General features: G+C 41.4%; 1 protein-coding gene across 3 annotated transcripts in view; it reads left to right on the top strand.

Annotated features, from left to right (window-relative positions):
• Positions 1 to 18,995, top strand: part of LOC104123721 (myosin VIIA and Rab interacting protein) — a 218,126-nt gene that overhangs the window by 173,134 nt on the left and 25,997 nt on the right. For all 3 annotated transcript variants that reach the window (XM_035891597.1, XM_035891596.1, XM_035891598.1), the window contains exons 8-9: positions 8,071 to 8,248; positions 12,505 to 13,154. In XM_035891597.1, coding sequence (XP_035747490.1) covers positions 8,071 to 8,248; positions 12,505 to 13,154 — 828 coding nt within the window. The remainder of the gene's footprint in view (positions 1 to 8,070; positions 8,249 to 12,504; positions 13,155 to 18,995) is intronic.

Here is an 18,995-nt window from a genome sequence, read left to right as displayed (position 1 = left end):
TACACGTGCACTCTCCCAGTGGGGTACACCAGTAGCAACTTAGAATCCTATTGCCCTACACCTGAACAGGGATCTGCCCTTTGCAGTTGCTCAGCTTTCTCATCTGGAAATAATACAGTAATACTGTCATCACGGGATACTAACTGAGCTCTCAGTGTCTTCAAATGAAAGGTGTTACGCAGCTGGGAAGCATCTCCCCTCTTTGGTTTTTGTTGGTTTTTTTCAAGAGATGTAATAGAATATTTCAAGTTCGGGAAGAGAGGAAAGAATGGGCCATGGGGGAACATGTGAGAAATAATAGCAGCTAAATGAACAAGGGTTACGTGTAAAGGCATTGCTTAGCTTACAGTTGCATTGGCACATCTGCCCTCTATTCCTGTCAAAGCATGGAACAATTGTTTTACCACAGACTTCTATAGACTTGTCCACATAAATGCATTACATTGATTGAACCATGCTAGCATATGTTCCTAGCACTTTCCTAAATTGTGAGCTCTGTAAGTACAATAAAAGGATGTTTATGCTCATCTTCTGGAACCAATATTTAAATATCACTTATTACTAGCTTACAAATTCTTTGCAAATCCCTTGCATCCAAAGCATTTTCACATGTGGGGCCTGCTTATGATTTGAGGGGTAGGGGCAAAAGTCCCTCAGACACTATGGATTGTACTTGTGTGTGGGGATCTGTAAAACTACTTGGCATGTTCAGCAGCAATGGGTTTGTTAGGGAATAACCGCCTGCCTTTTTCCCTTGCAACCCATCTCCAAATCCTCAAGGTCAGCTAATCCAAACTGAACCAAAATAAATGCACCCCCAAATGTGGCTCTGCATTTTATTACACAGCTATGCAATTCATACTGCTGACGGACCCATTCCTGATTAACTGAGCGTTATCTTTGTACTGCTTTTAAAGGAACAATGATTTTAAGCTGCCTAAGAGGCCGGTAGAAGGATGGCAAACCCACCTAAAGTGCAGCTGGGCTGTGTCTGTGTCACTAGTGAACAACAAGCCAGCTTGGGCAGACCCTTGGAAGCTCTAAGGCTTTTGCAGGAGAGGGAGTAGTCATCTTTGTCATCTTTCTCCCATTCTGTTATTCAAGGATTTGCCCTGTTGGCTGGGATAGCCTAACCAGAGTTTAGGTCAGGGCATGAAGAAGGGAGTGTTTTTTCAACCGAGTGTCCTGGTTTCTGCTGGGACAGAGTTAATTTTCTGCCTAGTAGCTGGTATAGTGTTGTGTTTTGGATTTAGTAGTAGAAGAATGTTGATAACACACTGATGTTTCAGTTGTTGCTGGGTAGTGCTTAGACTGGCCGAGGACTTCTCAGCTCTCAGCTCTGCCAGGTGCACAAGAAGCTGGGAGGGGGCACAGCCAGGACAGCTGACCCAAACTGACCAAAGAGCTATTCCATACCATATGACGTCCTGCTCAGTATATAAGCTGGAGGAAGAGGAAGGAAGAGGGGGATGTTCGGAGTTAAGGCATCTGTCTTCCCAAGTTATGCGTGATGAAGCCCTGCTTTCCTGCTTTCCTGGGGATGGCTGAACACCTGCCTGCCCATGGGAAGTGGTGGATGAATTCCTTGCTTTGCTTTGCTTGTGTGTGTGGCTTTTGCTTTACCTATGAAACTGTCTTTATCTCAACCCACAAGTTCTCTCACTTTTACTCTTCCAATTCTGTACCCCATCCCACTGCGGGGGAGTGAGGGAGTGAGCCAGCGGCTGTGTGGTGCTTAGTTGCCAGCCGGGGTTAAACCATGTGAAAATCTCCCATTCATCTGCTTGTTCTTGCCCTTTTTCAGAAGCCACAGGGTTGTTAACAGATACTCTGCTACATACAAGATTAACTAAGGAACAGATGCTTGAAACCCTTGGTATTTCACTCCCACTGCTAAATGTCTGGACTGCATACATTTGAGCAGAGGGAAAATCACTTCCAGGGATAAATAGGCTGTGGCAGAGAGGCGCCCGTTGCAAGCTCATACTGTCTCCTTCCTGGTGTGGGGGTTTACTTACCAAAGGATGCATTTATTGTTGATGCTTAGGGTTTGCTCCTGTATTTGCTTAGGTGGGTGGGACCTGCTGGTTGTGTCTGTGCATCGATTGTATTCATAGAGCACAGATGAGAAGCAGGCGAGGTTTTTTGCTGCACCGCTAGCAGGCATGGCCATAGAATTTGTGGGTGAGGAGAGGGGATGGTTAAGGTTGCATCTAAGTCATCTGCGTTTTTGCTGTCAGTTCTAGGCTGCTTCCCTGAATAAACCAGGTCATGTTCAAAGCCCAAACTAACAGCTGCCCCACAGGTCAGAGCTTGCACAGCACAGGACTCTGCTGCCCAGATCCAGGGGTGCCCTCCCTGCCCTCAGCCCTGGTTCTGAGGTCCCAGTGCCTGCAAGAGCTCCTGCTGTGGTGACCCTGCAGCTGCTTACCCTTGTGGCACCCCAGGTACTCAGTCCCTCCTGAAGCTGCAAAAATCCTTGATCTACTCTAACCAAGTGGAGAAAAAATTACAGTTTTACTAGTTAAACCCAACGGAAGAAATAGGGTGAAATAGGAGGGAAGTGAGGAGAAAACCATGCGTGATCCAGAATATCCTTTGTAGAGTTCAGTCAGTTGCTTTTGGGATCTACTTTGAATTACCACTTTGGCTTCTCTTTAAAAGAAAGAGGAATTACCCATACTCTTTCATCTTTGGAGGTAGAATGTAGAGAAAAAATATTTATATTGTCTTTCTGAACAAAATGCATACATTTAAGAGTTATTCAAGGTAAAGAATCTGTAGATTATCAACATTAGACTCAATATTCACAAGTGGTTTTTATAAAAAGTTGTTCTTGCTTTTGATTACTTGTTTTTATTTATTCAGTGTTCAGAAGCATGAACTGGTAAATTGTTATAAATATTCCATCTTCTGTCTGTGTTTATTAAGTAATAGGAGACATTGTATGTGATTACTTTTTATTCACTCCTTCCTTCTTTGATCTTCAGAAATCACATTGTCTTTTTCTTTTTTTTTGTCTTTGAAGGCCAGCAATGAAACAGGACTGTACATGCAAAAATGATCCCTTTTAGTGCTAGCCCAGTACAAGATGAAGGCTGAGTTCTCTCTATCCAGACATTATAACTATGCAGCAGAAATCCCCTGAAGAGGAGTGAAAAAAAAAAAGGGATTAATAATGTGTCTGGAATTTCTTTTTGAAACAAACATCTCATAGCAGATGCCAGTAGGCAGGATTTCATGGGGAACTCGTCTAACTAAAGTGTTTGGAAATGCCTGACAATACTGTAACTATATTTTGCAAGCTGTACTGTACTGCACAGCCATCCAGTATGCAGCGCATGCCTCCGAGGAGTGTGTGTGGTGAGCATAGCAAATGACCTGTTGGGTTGCAATGCCATCTGCTGATGGACTAATTTATTGCAGAAACTAACAGTTGCAGCACCTTAGTGTCTGCCTGCAGACATACAGGGCAGCCTTGTTGTTAATCACACATAAATACACCTAAAAGAGCATTTGGCTGATGGGGGTTTTTTTGCTGCGGAACCAGAACTTCTGGTTAAAAAAGGTGCTGGTAGCTTTAGCTGGGAGGGAAGGATCTTCTTGACCTTTCATGCCTTTATAAATCAGGACCAAAGCTCTTACATTCCTGCCTCCTTTTGAAAATCATATTTAGGCTGCTGTATTATTTGGATACTTTTGGAAAATAGACTGGATTGGTTCTTCTGCCCTGAGATGTTATTGCTGTCCAAGTTTGTAGGCAATTGGTAAAGATTCAGAACCACGGCTTCTCCGTTTGGTCAGTCAATATCCCTTGTTCCAATGTGAACCTATCCCAGAGCCTATCAGGGTGGCTGGCCTTGCCTCTAGGACTTCCCTGCATCCATGCACAGGGAAACTCCATGGAGCACCAGCCCCCAGGTAGGTTTCTCAATTCTGTTCCCTTAGGCTCAGTGTTTTGCTCCCTATGCAAATGTCCACAAGGGAAGAATGTCCCCTGTGGATCTACAGGTGGGCTGTTACCTCTCTGATGAAGGGAAGCACAAATGGGGCACAGTAACGTGTACTTCTGCTGCCTGCCACAGGCAAGCGCAGCAGTGAAGGCAGCAGCATGGGCAGGCACATATGTAGGTTTGAAGCCCATGCTATAGCTGTAGGGCTGTTGAGTTGGTGGTGCCAGCTGAGTTGAAGTCGATGTAAATGTGCCAAACAAGATTAGAGCTTTTGCTGTGTAACCTCACACCAAATAACTAATTTCCTAGTTTGCTCTTAATTGCAAAAGCAACAGAAAGAGGTTTTGAATCATTTGCTTTCTAGATAGAGTCATCAGTCCCTCTGGTAATTGGAGATAAACTTGTGGGCAAACATTTGCTTTTGTGCTCTGAAAAAAAAATGGCCATGTTTATGCCAATGTAGACTGATGTGTTCCCATGCCAGGATATGCTTCTGTCCTATTTCAACACCAGGCTTGGCTATTAACACTCCTTCTTTTTATTGTTATCAACGTTACCAGTGGTTTGAACTGCTATCAGGGATCAATATTCATGCTTTCTTTCCACCCATACTTGTCTGAGTAAAACACAGTTCTACTATCTGTCCTCCCATCCTTATCTAAACCTAACTTTTAGAACAAGAAATAACTTAATCTTCTACTTTTATTTGTTCTTCTTAATTGGGGCTTCTTAGAACACTGTTACTTCTTGATCATTTAAATCTCTCCAGATACAAGAATTAACAGAGAAATACAAAAGCAGTAGTGAAAAGTGCTCGTTCAACAGCCTCTTCCAGTAGCATAATTTCATCCCTTTTCAGGATCTGAATGCAGGGTTGCAGTCAAGCTATTTTAGCTTGGCATTACTTTTCTCTCCTTGAGCCTTCTGTGACATTGAATCATCTTCAATGAGAAGAGGTGATACTCCTAGCAGAGCAGTCCAAGACAGATTTTATCAAAAATTCACATAAAGTGTAGAAAAAGGATGAGAATGGCCTCAAGCCAAGCTTTGGAGGCACCAAAAGCTTTTTCCCTTGCTGCATTTGGAGGAATTAGCAGCAGTTCCTGCATAATACCAATTTCCTGCTCTCCACAGAGAGTTGGCAGGAACTGAGGAGAGCAGCTTCCCTCGGACCTTACCCAAAAATTTCAACACACCATTTAAAAGAATCAGCTTGGTTTAGATAAGCTTGTTCGGATCAGCTTATTTTAGATCCTAGGCTGCTACACCACATGGGACCGTGTCTGCTTTCTTTTTTGTGCTTCCTTGGTTTTCAGTGTTTTTTGTCCATCATGCTCATCTTCTCCTTTTTAAATCCTGCAAGCTGTTGTGTATCTTCTAGTCCTTCTGCAGGGTATATCTGCCCTACAGTGTAGACGCACCCGAGCTCGCTTTAAATTGCTCAGGCAGTGTCGCTGTGGAAGCATGGGTCCGAGGGCAGGGTTTGCTGAGCTCCTTCAGCGGGTTTCACAGCCCGTGCCATGTTCTGCCTTGCCAGGGCTGAGCTGCTAGCGGGTCTCAGGTTAGTTGAGAGCTCGGTGCAGACACTGCCGTCACTGCGGTGCAGCCTTTACAGAGATGTTTATGCAACAGTGAGTAGGCAGGTGAGAAGCTGCCATTTAAACAAAACACCAGAAAAGCTGTCAAACCTACGGATTTTACATAATAAGAAAAAACATGTTACTTTCATTATCTGAGCCCAGGTTATCATTAAACAGACTACTTATGTTTTTCCTGACTTTTTTTTTTCTTCTTCTTACGATTCAGTTTTTTAAGTAACAAGGGATAATAGATACTAGTGATTAAACTGAGGGATATTCCTTTTTCTGGGTTCTTCAGCATCTGTTAACTCTGTGTTTGCCATATACCTGGAAAAAGAATGTGCCTTGGGAGAATATTCCTGGTACTGTGAAAATACTGACAGCCACAACTTGCTGCTTTCAGTACGTAGCAACTTGAACACAAAGATATCGGAGGACATGGCAGATGTGAACTGGACCTAATTTATTGTAAGAATGGGAAGTTCATTAGTTGTTGCTTTACAATGAAGTGAGCCACAGCACGGTTAAAACTTGTCATAGTTCAGACTGCAAATTTGTGGCAGAATTGTTCATATTTTCCATATATCCTGGCAGGATGAAATCAAAGTTAACGAGCAAATTCCTAGAGCAAAACAATTTATGTACCTGTTTGTAGTGTGTTAAATTATTAACCCTTTTACAGGGTTAAGGAGTTAAGGAGGATTCAGATAATTTTGATCAGTTGAAGATCTAATTTGAGGTTTGAAACAGCCTAAACATACACTTGAATATAGCTGGTTTGTCAAGTGACTCATCTGAAAGATTTCCTATAATAAAATTATACAGTACTGTGAGCTTATTAGTAGTAGTTCATCTCACTGAATTTGAAAGGAAACTCTCCAATGCATCACGTTAGGACCTGTGTCTTTGCATCTACAGGACTAATCAAGTTATGCAGTTACAGAAAACATTTGATTCTAGGGCAATAATTCTGGCTTTTCCTCCAGAGTTCAGAAGCCATACTAAACCCTGGTGCTTGGTTGTGTTTCTTTCTGCTGAGTCTGTTATGAAATCACACTGCTGAGCTGAGGATACGGGAAGATTTGCAGTTAATTAAATCTTCTGGCATAGTACAGGGGTCCCACACAGGAGCATTTCAGGTGGGAGGAGGTGCAGCCAGGAAAGTGGTGTAAGCATTGCTTGCAGGCCAGCAGGATTCCCAGCAATGCTTATGCTGTCCTGGGAACTGAAGGGACTTGAAGATAGCTGAAAGTCAGGTTATCCTTTTCCTCATCTGCACCAGTGCAAGGCAGAGCTCTGATGCAGGCAAAGACTGGCCCTTTTGAGATTAACATTTTTAATTATTTATTTGTAATTTGAACATCAATTAAAGTGTACAAAGACTTAAGATTACCAACTTGGCCTGCGTAAAGAAGCTGAGCCACTTGAAAGCATATTTCTTAATGAAACCCTGGTGTATACAGGCAGTCTTTTACCGACTGTTATGAAGGCCAAGACAGAGGTTTAGTGTGGTAAAAACTTATGGGAAAAAAGCTAATTGTTGTTTGAAAAAGTGATCTCTTTTGCCGTTTGAGCTGCCTAAGCACATACTGTCATCAACAGCAAAGTTATTAACTAAAAAAAAAAAAAATCGTGCTGCAACAAAACAGTGTCAGCCAGGTGTTAAAATTTGACTTGAACTGCCGTAGCCTTGTTTCAAGAATTATATATGTGATTTGATATGTAAGAGTGAGTTCTCCTGAAATCAGCAGAACACTACCAGCTTTCAGGTTTTTTTAAATCTGGCCAAATTTAAATGTGACTTCAGTAACTGACCCCAGTGGCTGTCAAAACTAAAATGTCTGATCTACTTATGTAGATCCAAAGGAAAGTGCCTTCCCTTCAGTAATAGTCAGGGCTCATTAACAATCACAACAGTATTTTACCTCATTTTGACTTGAAATGTGGCCCTCCTAGAAACAAATAGATGCGCAGTTGTAGGCTATGTTGACCTAACATTTGCAAGACTGCATAAAACTGCCCAGCATATTGTGTGATGTCTATGTCCTAGCAAACAAAAGAATTCTGCATTAAGATCAGTTGCGTATCACATCTATTTCTGGAGAACAGGCTGTTTGTTTGCTTTTTTTTTAATTTTTAACTTCTGCAAATTGTTGCACCAGATGGCCTGTTGAGCCAACAATAGATCATCATGTCCCATTGCAATGGGATCTCTTTCTGGCTAGCTTGAGTCGAAGCAGTCAGATCAGTCCTCACCAAGCACATTCCTAACAACTTCACCGTAATTATTTCTTTCCATCTGGTCTGTGGTAGTATAAACAATTTCCTGCCTCCTTGATAGCATTAGAAATGCACATAAATAAGCAATCTAAGGCTGAAACAATTCTTCTGAACACATTAAATTCCGTTTCTGGATGCTACCGGATTCCACACTTCCATGGGTAACTGAATACTCATACTAATTATGGTTAAAAGTTTGGTAATTAAATATTTCTATTTTTAAATTATGCTCTTTGATTTTTTTTTTGTTCCCACAGAGGTCTCAGTCTGCATTCTCCCTGGCTAGTGAAGATATGCCCAGTAAAGGGCTGGATCCTGCATCATCTGTGACCGAGGCTCTTTGGAGGCAGCAAAAAGGACAATTCAGGAAACAGAAGGAACGCAAGCTCTCTGCATTACCCAGCTGGAAAAGTGTGGACAGGCTAAATGAAACAAGTAAATATTTCTAGTACGAATATGATTCTTTCTTTGGTTCTCACTTATATGTGGAATAAATATGACTTAAAGCAAGGACCTTCTCCAGGGAATTTCTGCTGACCTCTGTGCTTGCAGGGGTCATGTGTAAAAATGCCTGTTTGGTGATGCTGAGTGTCATGATTTCATTGGGCTGTGACATATCTTATCTTACCTTTTTTTTTTTTTCCCAAGAAAAGATTCAAAATTTGGGCCTTTGGGAGTTGATTTTGCACTGTTAGGAAACATTAGGCATCTCATTTGGATACATTTCGGAGCTTCTAAGACATAAGAGCCCAAGGACCCTGCTTTGTCCCCTGGTTATCTGTCTCCAGTTGAAGGAGTTTGCAGCTGCCCATAGTCTCCCTTCTGTTGCACAAGTTAACTGTTTGTGAGGTTACGTGGTGAACCAAAAAGTAAAATCATTCACGTTTAGGATTCCCCCTTGCACTTTTATTTCCAGCTCCGATGAATTTACCAATGCAGTGTTCTGTACAGCCCTACTAACTGCGGCTTCCGCACAAGTTTGAGGAAGCTGTATAAGTAGGAACTTCACAGATGAGCATCTTTTGTAGGGTGAGTTTACTGGTGCTATAACTCCCACAGCCAGCTCACTAGGTGCTGGCAAGCAGAAGCAGCCAAAATACATGTTTGGGTGTAGTGGGGACCAGGGATGGTGGCCGCCCATCAATTTGAGTTATTTATCTGTAATGCCAGTTGATAACCTGGGAGATGGAAAATTAGACGGTGTCAATATCCCTCCTGCCCCCAAAAAGAAAGTGATAGTAAAGTAGTATTAAAATCTGACTTAACTAAGTATGCATTACTTTGTGAACTGCTCATTCACCCCCCTGTCAGAAGGGTTGTTCTCCTGGGCATTTTAGTGGAAGGCCTATTTTCAGTAAAGCAGTTAATTGGGTGCTTAAATTTAAGAACCCACTTCAACCCCATTGAATTCAACTGTTGAGCAATTTAATACTTAACAATTGCTTAACCATAGCAGAATGCAAATTGACCCAGTTTGCTTTCAGGTGCTCTGCTCAGAGGATTTGTTCTGCTTCTTTCATCGAAGAACCACATTTGTGATGAAATTGTGGTGCCTATTGAGCTTACAGTAAATACCTGATTGTGCTGATTTGTGCAAATACGATCTCACCTATGCAGTAGTAAGCAGCTCTGTATTAGGATACAGCAAACAAAAGAAATCTCAACCGAGAGTTTGGAGTGGTAAAATCAGTGGGCTTTTTAGTCATGTAGCCAAAAAGCAGTTCACAATTCATTTTGATTCCGGTTTACGCTGATTTAAGTGATGACTCAAGAGCCAAATCATGAATTAGTGCCTTTTCCCCCTTTACCAATAGTTTCACAATGAGACTTCTTAAATCTATTTTGATTTTCATATGCATAAATTGTAGTGCATACACAATGAATTCTATGCAAAATCCATTCTTTCAAGTAAGTGACTTTGCTTTGAAAAATCGGGAAGGGAGCATTTGACATTGCTTGATGCTGGGATAAAATGGAGTCAGCTTTCCAGCTCTGGAGCCCTCAGCACAAGCAGGACATGGAACTGTTAGAGCAGGTCCAGAGGAGGGCTACTAAAATGATCCGAGGGCTGGAGCACCTCTCCTATGAGGACAGGCTGAGGGAGTTGGGCTTGTTCAGCCTGGAGAAGAGAAGGCTGTGGGGAGACCTGATTACGGCCTTTCAGTACCTAAAGAGGGCCTATAGGAAAGATGGGGAAAATCTTTTTAGCAGGGCCAGCTGTGACAGGACAAGGGGTAATGGTTTTAAACTGAAGCAGGGTAGGTTTAGACTGGATGTAAGGAAGAAATTCTTTACAATGAGGGTGGTGAAACACTGGAACAGGTTGCCCAGAGAGGTGGTGGAGGCCCCATCCCTGGAAACATTCCAGGCCAGGTTGGATGGGGCTCTGAGCAACCTGATCTGGTTAGCGGTGTCCCTGCTCACTGCAGGGGGGTTGGACTAGATGACCTCTAGGGGTCCCTTCCAACACAAAACATTCTATGATTCTACAATTCTATGAATATAAAATTCTCAGTGGCTTTCCTTTCCATCCTGCTTACCCTCTAAGATGTAATCAGCTACTTTCCTGTCCTTTACTTCAGCTCAATGAGGACGTTTGACAGATTCTTATGAGTTGTTGCTAAACAAAATAAGATTATATGGTTTGGGAGAGAAGAAAGTCTAATGATGTGGCACTCCAGTGCATTATGTTTGTGTAATGTGGTGCAGCTGAATTCAATTCCTGTTGGAGATTTGTATCTTGCAGAGTTTGTCTGCTTTGTTTGAAGGAACAATGTTTTTAAGGAAAGGTCCTCTTTCTATGAAGAGAATCCTATACTTAGATTAGTGAGCATAGTTGGAAAAAGTGAACAAGCAGAAGCTCCTTATGCTTGATAGCTTGTATTCTTTTATCTCCAAAATTGGCTGTTACAGTAAAGCGTTATTTGTTCTGCCTATAAACCTGACTTCAGTTATATCCTCAGCTGGTCACTGCTACAAGAAAAATATTACTATTTTGATTTCTTTTTAAGCAGGACTTAGAATGACTTCAGTGATGTATTTTCTCAAGTTCTCTGAATTGGCATGAAATTTAGGAAGTGAAAACAAGCCAAAAGGACTCAAATGAGTAATAAATACAAAACCTGTTCTAAATCTTGTGTAGCTCCTAAGTTTAATTACCATTTAATTATTGTTTCTTTTTTGTGTGGGTGTTTTGGTGGTGGTAGTGCACCACAGACTCTTCTTTGTTTTTTTTTTTAAACTGAGCACACCTTCTTACGACATACTTATGTTCTTTATGAAAAATTCCAGGGAAAAAGTCATCTTCTTGAGCTCCAAGTATTTGTAATCATATAATGCAAGATGCTTGAGTATCATCTACAACACTATCCAGATTTTACTACTTCCATTTTTAAATAGTGAAGTTCTGTTTACAGTTTTAGAAATCTAATAGTTTATAATAAGTATTTGTAATAAGTATAATAAGTATTTTTATATTTCCATTCTGGAAATGGCAAATTTGAACCCATGGAAGGAATCTGTAAGGCTGAAAAGTTCATTCTGTAGGCCAAGATTACTATGTAAAACCATGGCATTACCTATTTATTCAGCTGCTGTGGGAGGTAGAGTCATCACACATTCACATTTCCCATGAAAGGACTTTTCAAGTGTGATTGGAAATGGAATCTAAATTTAGAAGAAATGCAATTCTGTGAGCTATACAGCACTTTTTGACTGTATTTGTGGCATTTTTTTTTTTTTTGCCAGAGTTGTAAAATGTACTCTGAAATAAGTGTAAGAATACAAAGGCAGCAGTGCTTGGGTCAGACAAAAAGCTCCTTCAGTCTAGGATACAACAGCAGCAGCAATAACCATAAGCAAGAGCCTAGGAAAGATAAGGAGAAAGCAAGTATTTTTCATGCTACTTCTGAGTAGGCTCTGAACCTCCAGAACTTTCAGCTTAATGACTACATCAGCTAAAGTGTTTTTCTGTATTTAGTAAACCTCAGTGGATTTCTCTTCCATGTCCGTAGCCATCTCTGTTTTATCCCAGATTAAGTTCTTGCATCCGTAACACCCTTAGGCAAGAAGCTCCACAGGTCTGGTACCTGTTGCATCCAACTTCTTTCATTTGTTTATTTTGAACCTTGATTTCACTAGTTTCCTTTGATGTCGTCTAGTTGTTAGTTTGGAAGAGATTCACCCATCCCTTTTAGCGTGTATCCTGTCAGTCTTCTCTCCTCCAGACAGCAGAGCTCTGGCTTACTTAATCATTCCTTGAATGGAAGTCATCTCAGAACCTGGGGCAACCTTTGTTGATGTTCTCTAATCCCTTTTCTGTCTTTCTTTTTCAAGATGGGGGACTAGAACTGCACACAGAATCAAAGACATTTGCAAAACACAGGATTTATACATGTCTCTATACTGATGTTCCCTCAGACTTTCCTAATTCTTTTAGAAAAAAAGCTTTGGTCCAAATACTCTCACATTTTAAATAGTCATCACCATGACTTTAAGTGGTGGCTTCTGACTAAAAGTACAGCAGCATGGCTCACAACATGAGAGAATCCGTGTAGCAGCAACACTTGCATTTGTTCATTAGTTTTGTTGAACCCTCCAATTTGTGGCCAGTTGATCACAAACTGGCAGGTAAAATGAGCCTTTCACACCGTGATCATGTAGCGATAATTGTTCTTGTTTTGTTTTCATAGATCCACCTTCTGTTTTTCAAAGCACTGATGGAAACTGGGTAGCTTTGCAGAATGTCACTTTGCCTCGTCCTCGAATGCTCGCCAAACCAAAGAGTCAAGTATTTGAAGCTTTGGAGAACGAATCCAGCATTGTGTCTGCCTATGACGAGATGGGCTCAGACAGCGAGGATGACTATGACTGGAATGTGGCCTTGAACAAGCTGCGTCGGAGACCTCGGCAATTACCAGGCGATTTCTATTATACCAATTCCCAGTATGGTACCGAATGGGTTTATGGCAATGATCAGTACCAGGCAGTGACCTCCCCTTCTTCTGGGTTATACACCAATACTGAGACACTGTTCTCCGATTCTGAAACATCTTCAGTAAACTCTTCCCAGGAAGCTAAAGGACCGAGCAAACTTCTCTGGTTGCAAAGCAGAACTCAAAGTGATATGCCCAGAATGGAAAAAAAACATTTCCACGGAGAACTGGATGTAAACTTCAATCCACAGGCAACCAGTTTGGAGTATTCAGACAGCAGTGAGACTGAAGAAGTCCATTACGATTTAGAAAAGAGATCAAGAAGGTGGAGGAAGAGCAAAGCGATTTCTGAAGAATTATGCGAAGGAAAAGATCGCACAAAGACCAACAAGATGAATTTAAGTCAGGTAATTATGTTTGAGCTTACTGAATGCAATCTCAAAAAGAGCTGGGCAAAACAAATTAAGCTATACTGGCAATAACATGTGAATCGTGAGTGGGAGGTGGCGTGTTCTTGCAAGCTTTATCCCCCTCATGCCTCACAACTGAGAAAAAGCAAAGGTAAAGTGTTACATATACCATGAACAGGCTATGCCTCTTTCTCAAATATGCCACTTCCATCTGATCCATGACATTGTTAATACCGTAAACCACCGTACTCTTAACAAAAAAAAAAGTCAGTCAGGATTTACCAACAGCTAACAAATGTTGACGGATCACCGGTTCTGTTGCATTGGGTTATTTTGTTTTGGTTTTTTTTAACTCCTTTATTCTTCGAATAAGAAATAAGTCATATACCTGGGAATCTTCTGTGTGCTGTTTGCAAATCCCTGTCACAAGGGATAGAGGTAATGAGCAGCAGAAATTCAGAAAGGGCTGGTTTTGAAATATGGTCCAAGTGATGTCAGCTTTTAATTGGTCACTTGATTATGAGTTCTGGTGTGTTAGGGAAAGTGTTTACAAACTACTTCAACTTAAATAATTTGTCATTTGATTAAAAAAAAGAAAACCAAAACAAACAACAGCTCAAACTTGGAATAACTGATCATACAACTTGAAGACAGCAAAGCAGCCCACAATCATTTCTTTTAAACAAGTGTGGGATAACCGGAAAGCAAGAAGTCTGTCTGGAGTTTGCCCAAGCCTGGGACTAGTACTATGTAAGGGATCCAGTTGTCCCCCAAAACTTTTTTAGCAGTCCAAGCACACTTCTAATTACCCAGCTGGATGAGGAGAGTACTGACACCTTGCCTGGTTCTGTTTCCCATGTCCTACCCCTCTCAAATCCTGTATCCGCACCATTGCTGCAGCAGAGCAACGGTAAGCCTGAAGCAAGGAGCTAAGTGCTGTCTTCTCCCTATGCCTCTGACTGCAAGCAACCTGATCCAGTCTTTAAAGCCATCTGAGCAATTTTAGGATGCCTGGAATTGGTTTTCTTCGCTTATGCTACTAACCTGTGTTTCCCATAGAAAGACATCAGCTGATCATAAGTTAAGATTAGGATTCTAGGATTTCAGCAGGTTTTTAATGCTGGGTACACTATTGTTAATGCTGTATCTATTCCATCTGCTTTTAGGAGACAGGTGTGGGTGTTTTGTACTGATTCATTTATACTCATGTCCTCATACATTTATAATCTACAGCTGTTGAAGGGCAGTTATGTATGATAATGTGCTCTAACAACACATCAGTGGTCATTAATGACTTCTTAGAACATCAGGCAGAATTACAGGACTGTCCAGGGACTGCACAAAGACCATATTTTGTACACAGGCTTCTGCATTTCCCTTTCTGGCTTTGTATATTTGTGCACGTTTTGTGTGTGTCTGTAGTCATATTGTGGGTTTCTAATTACTACTGCTCTGCAGAGTATAAAAGATTGGAGCTCACAGGGAAGGTCCTAGAGACGTTATAGAATCACAAAATCATTTAGGTTGGAAAAGACCTTTAAAATCATTGAGTCCAACCATTAATCTAACACTGCCAAGTCCACCACTAAACCATGTCCCTAAGTGCCACATCTACCCATCTTTTAAATACCTCCAGGGATGGGGACTCAACCACTTCCCTGGGCAGCCTCTTCCAGTGCTTGATAACCATTTCAGTGAAGAAATTTTTCCTAATATCCAATCTAAACCCCTGCCACGTTCATCCAGTGGAGCTCAGAAAGGCAGGGTGCTTCCAGGCACACGTGACAGCATCCTTCAGCAGCTTAGTGTGTGCTTCAAAGTGCAAGCTGGTGCGGAAAATTATTGTTCTTTCCAGCTCTCTTGTGAGTTGCTTTGTCTCTTAAGTTCTGCTTATACCTCTCTGTTGTGCTCAAAACGCAAGGTTTGGGATTCTGACCCACTCTCCCCTTTATTTTACCCTTTAGGCTAAAGGGAGTGTTCCTGCTCTACTCCTCCCTCAGCCACAGTGCGGCAGGCAGAGGCACACTGCCTCCGGATCACGCTGCTGTTTTCAAAGCAATGAAATTCTCGCTAGGAAGTTTAAGTATGGGTGGGTTTGCATACATTTAGTTTGTATTTGGACACACACACGCACACACACACCCCCCATGGCTGATTTGACAGCTCGTGCCCACATTCGCAGAACTGTTACTCCAGCCTCTGGTACACAAGCGCTGCTGGGAGCACGAATGGACTGGCTACTACAATGTATAGCAGAGATATTGCACGGTTGAACAGTTCTAGGAAGCAATTAAAATTATCATGAGCATAAGGAATACAGTTTGTGGTATAAAAATATATTAGCCAAACATTGTTTATATTGCTGAGAAAAATAAGCTTTAAAGGGTTGTCAGGGTTTAATATAATCCCCGAAGTAACATATTGATCTTGGTAAAATGGTTGAGGCTGCAGCAGAGAGCACTCTACATGTAAATAGTTCTCACAAAATTATACTGTAGGGGCATGGACAACTGCGTAAACTTAAGGGAGCTTCATTGTGGGGTCTTAAATCAGTCATAAATTTTCACATGCTGAGGTTATACAGGATTTACAGAAACTGTACAAAATGCTCTTCTAAACAGTGTTGCATCCGGACATTAAGACACCAAACAACTGACCATAGGTAAACTGCAGTGAAGAAACATACGTTTTCCCAATTTTGTTGCATTGTAATAATAACCTTATTTTCCTGCATTGTAATAATAACGTGGTAATTTGTTAACCAATGTTGTACAGCATTGTAGAACAGGATTTCAGTTTAGCAGTCTGAAAGTCGGGTCATCTTTTTTAATTTTCCAATAGTGCAGGTCGCTTTCTTGTTTGCTGCTCTCAGAGACTCACAGCGAGATGAAAACAGGCCCTTTCCTCTCTCCCTGCTCCAAGTCTAGAAATTTTAATGTTCTGGAACAATTGCAGTCATTTCATAACTCACAACTGAATTTCTATTATAAATTAGGTGGGTTTTAATCAAGATCCAGTACCTACATTAGGATAATGCTGTGGCAGGTTTTTTAAAACTGATTTTTAGATTCAACACTGGAATGCTGACTTTGTGACTGAGAGGGAATTAATTCTATGAAGTCTGGAGTGACTTAAAAAGGGAAATCTGAAAACAAGTATCAAGATGTACTGTATTTGGTGAGAATTTTTGCCACTTCATGATAACTAAAAGAACAACACTGCTTCACTGGGTTGCCTGTAGAAATGCTGTAAACACGGTCATGAAGCAAGGACAGAGGGACATAAAAACTGTCCTGACAAAGCCAACATAATAGATTTCTGATAACCCGATTGCTTATTTAACACGGAAGAGTGATACTCCTGGGGAACATGAATTGCCACCTTGCTTTTAATGATAATTATTTTTCAAATTGTAACTTTTTACAAGAAATTGCCGTTCAAGCCACCAATCTCTGTCTGCTTTCATTATTAATAATAATTGTAATTTTTATTATTACTATGAATAATATTGATATACTGGCTGTCATGATCTTTTTGAGAGGAGGAGATGTTGCTTAGTGTAGCTGCAATTATATTTCTGATGGAAAGTGGAGTGGCTTAATTGTTTCAAGTGAAGAAAGTGCCCTCATTATGAGTTTGCTTGTTAATTACCCGTTAATTACAGCCCTCCTGCCCTGCTGCTAGGTAGGGGGTGAGTGCTGTCGGATTGCCGGTCCCCACAGCATGGCACTTGGGATGTATATATTGCAAATAGCTGCCCTGAAATTCCATGGGCTCTTGCTGAGAAACTGCCTGCAAACCTCATGGTTTGTGTCTTCTAAAAACTGTAGTTTCTGATTTTTTTGTTTCCTATACAAATGGAGCTTTCTCTCAAGAGTTTATAGTGTAACATGGATTTGGTTCTGGAGCCTCCAAGCCAGTACTTTGCTTGCTTGCTTTATTTTGGGGCTTTTTTTTTTTGTTGTTCGCTAGGATTACATCGAGTTATCAGTGATTTGCATGCAAGGATCTGGACATGGAGGAATGAGGAAAAGTGTATTTCCTAGTTCGTTGTCTGCTGAAGGACTTATGCTTGCATTAGAAACACTTGATTTTCTTTTAGTGAGGCTGGGTTTGTGGCTGTGTTAGTCTGCCAGGCCCTCGCTGGAGCTGTTTTCAGATAAAGCAGTGGCCATTTATTCTTGTTTGCAGATGTTAGTATTATATGCTGCTGATAGATGCAAATGGGAATTTACACAATGATTTATCTGAACACAAATATGTCATTAAATTTACCAGAAAGAGCCAAAGTGTGAATGGTAAAGAATAGTGAAGTTTAAGATAGCATCTGTTAAATAAATAATAATAACAGTACATTTCAATGTATTTATTATTTTTTATTGTTGTCACAGCTTCTAATGCATTTTTAAACCTGTTAATCCATGAAAGAGGTATTATCTCCTCGCAAATAGTTCACTGCCACCGTCTGAAAGCTCAACATGTAAGCCAAGCAAGCCTACCAGTAACAGACACCACGAAGTGCAGCGTTACAGGATATCATTATCTCTGCGTGCAAGAAGTAACTAACAACTCTGGCAGCTGTAAATACTCCACCTGCTCATTGTAAGGAGGTTGGAAAGCAAAAAGGTGGATAATAGACATGCCTGAATCCAGCTGTAATAAAATGAGTACCCTCAAGGCAAGTCCTCCTCCAAGAAAGGATGTGTATTCATAACACAAATTTAGCGAACATGGAATAAAACCCTAGGGATGCCAAAGCAGCTCATGGCTTTCACCTGTGCTGGCAAATGTAGCAAAAAGCTCTTTAAGTTTCCCAGCTAACAGGTTAGGAAAAGTCTTTTATATGTTTTAAAGCATACATTATAATTGGGAACGTTTCAGTAAAGGTGTGACGTGTGGCTAAAGTAAGATAGCAGCCTGCTGCTGCCAAAAGAGGAATACCTCCTTCATGTCTGCCTTCCTGCCTTCCCTCCACCTTCCTCCAGCGTGGCCCAATCTCTCTCCCTTGTCGGCTCTAGCACGCATCTGGACCCCTTTGCCAAGCCTACACAACTCCTTGCGACCGAGTACAGGACAGGAAGGTGCAGGATGTTTCAGTAAAGGTGTGACGTGTGGCTAAAGTAAGATAGCAGCCTGCTGCTGCCAAAAGAGGAATACCTCCTTCATGTCTGCCTTCCTGCCTTCCCTCCACCTTCCTCCAAAATACATGGGAAGTCGGCTGGAGGGCTCTACAGGATTTCACTGAGCTTTGGATACAGACAGTAGAGATCAACCTGAAAGGTGCTGCTGTGTGTGATCCTAAGAAGACTGGTGTTTTCTCAGGATCAAGAGGAATTGTGAATCTGCTGTTGTCGCTATGGTTTCTTTAAATTAACTGGCGGTGCTTTCCACAGGGGTATGCATGTATCGCTACTGCAATATAGCTGCTAAGCAGTGAGAGCTCAGCAGCTGTATGTAAGAAGCCCCCAGAGGATTCATGCATGTCTTGCCACCCGATGAAGTCTGTCAGTACTTCATGGTACAGCAATGAGATGGAAGCATGGGAAAACCTGCCCCTCTGGACTGCCAGCCTCCCTCACTGCTCCACTAGATTTTATACACGTATTTGGCTTATTTATAGTTTAGTTATACACATGTTGGCTTATTTAAACAAGAAGAGCAAACATTTGTCTTTACAAGCTTGATCTGCTCAAATGTCTGCATGGAATGGGATTTTCTTCTCTTTCTTGCAGGCTCAACGCCAAGGGTAAACCATACTCATCCTGCCAAGCCACTGCTAGAGGAAGCCCACATCCCCAGTGCAGAGCTGTCAGAGATCACTAGCAAGTCTTGTAATCC

Source organism: Egretta garzetta, unplaced genomic scaffold, assembly GCF_000687185.1.
Source record: "Egretta garzetta isolate BGI_Z169 unplaced genomic scaffold, ASM68718v1 scaffold403, whole genome shotgun sequence".
In the NCBI taxonomy this organism is placed as follows: domain Eukaryota; kingdom Metazoa; phylum Chordata; class Aves; order Pelecaniformes; family Ardeidae; genus Egretta; species Egretta garzetta.
Note: the sequence above shows the minus strand (reverse complement) of the source record. Positions and strands in the feature narration are given on the sequence as shown.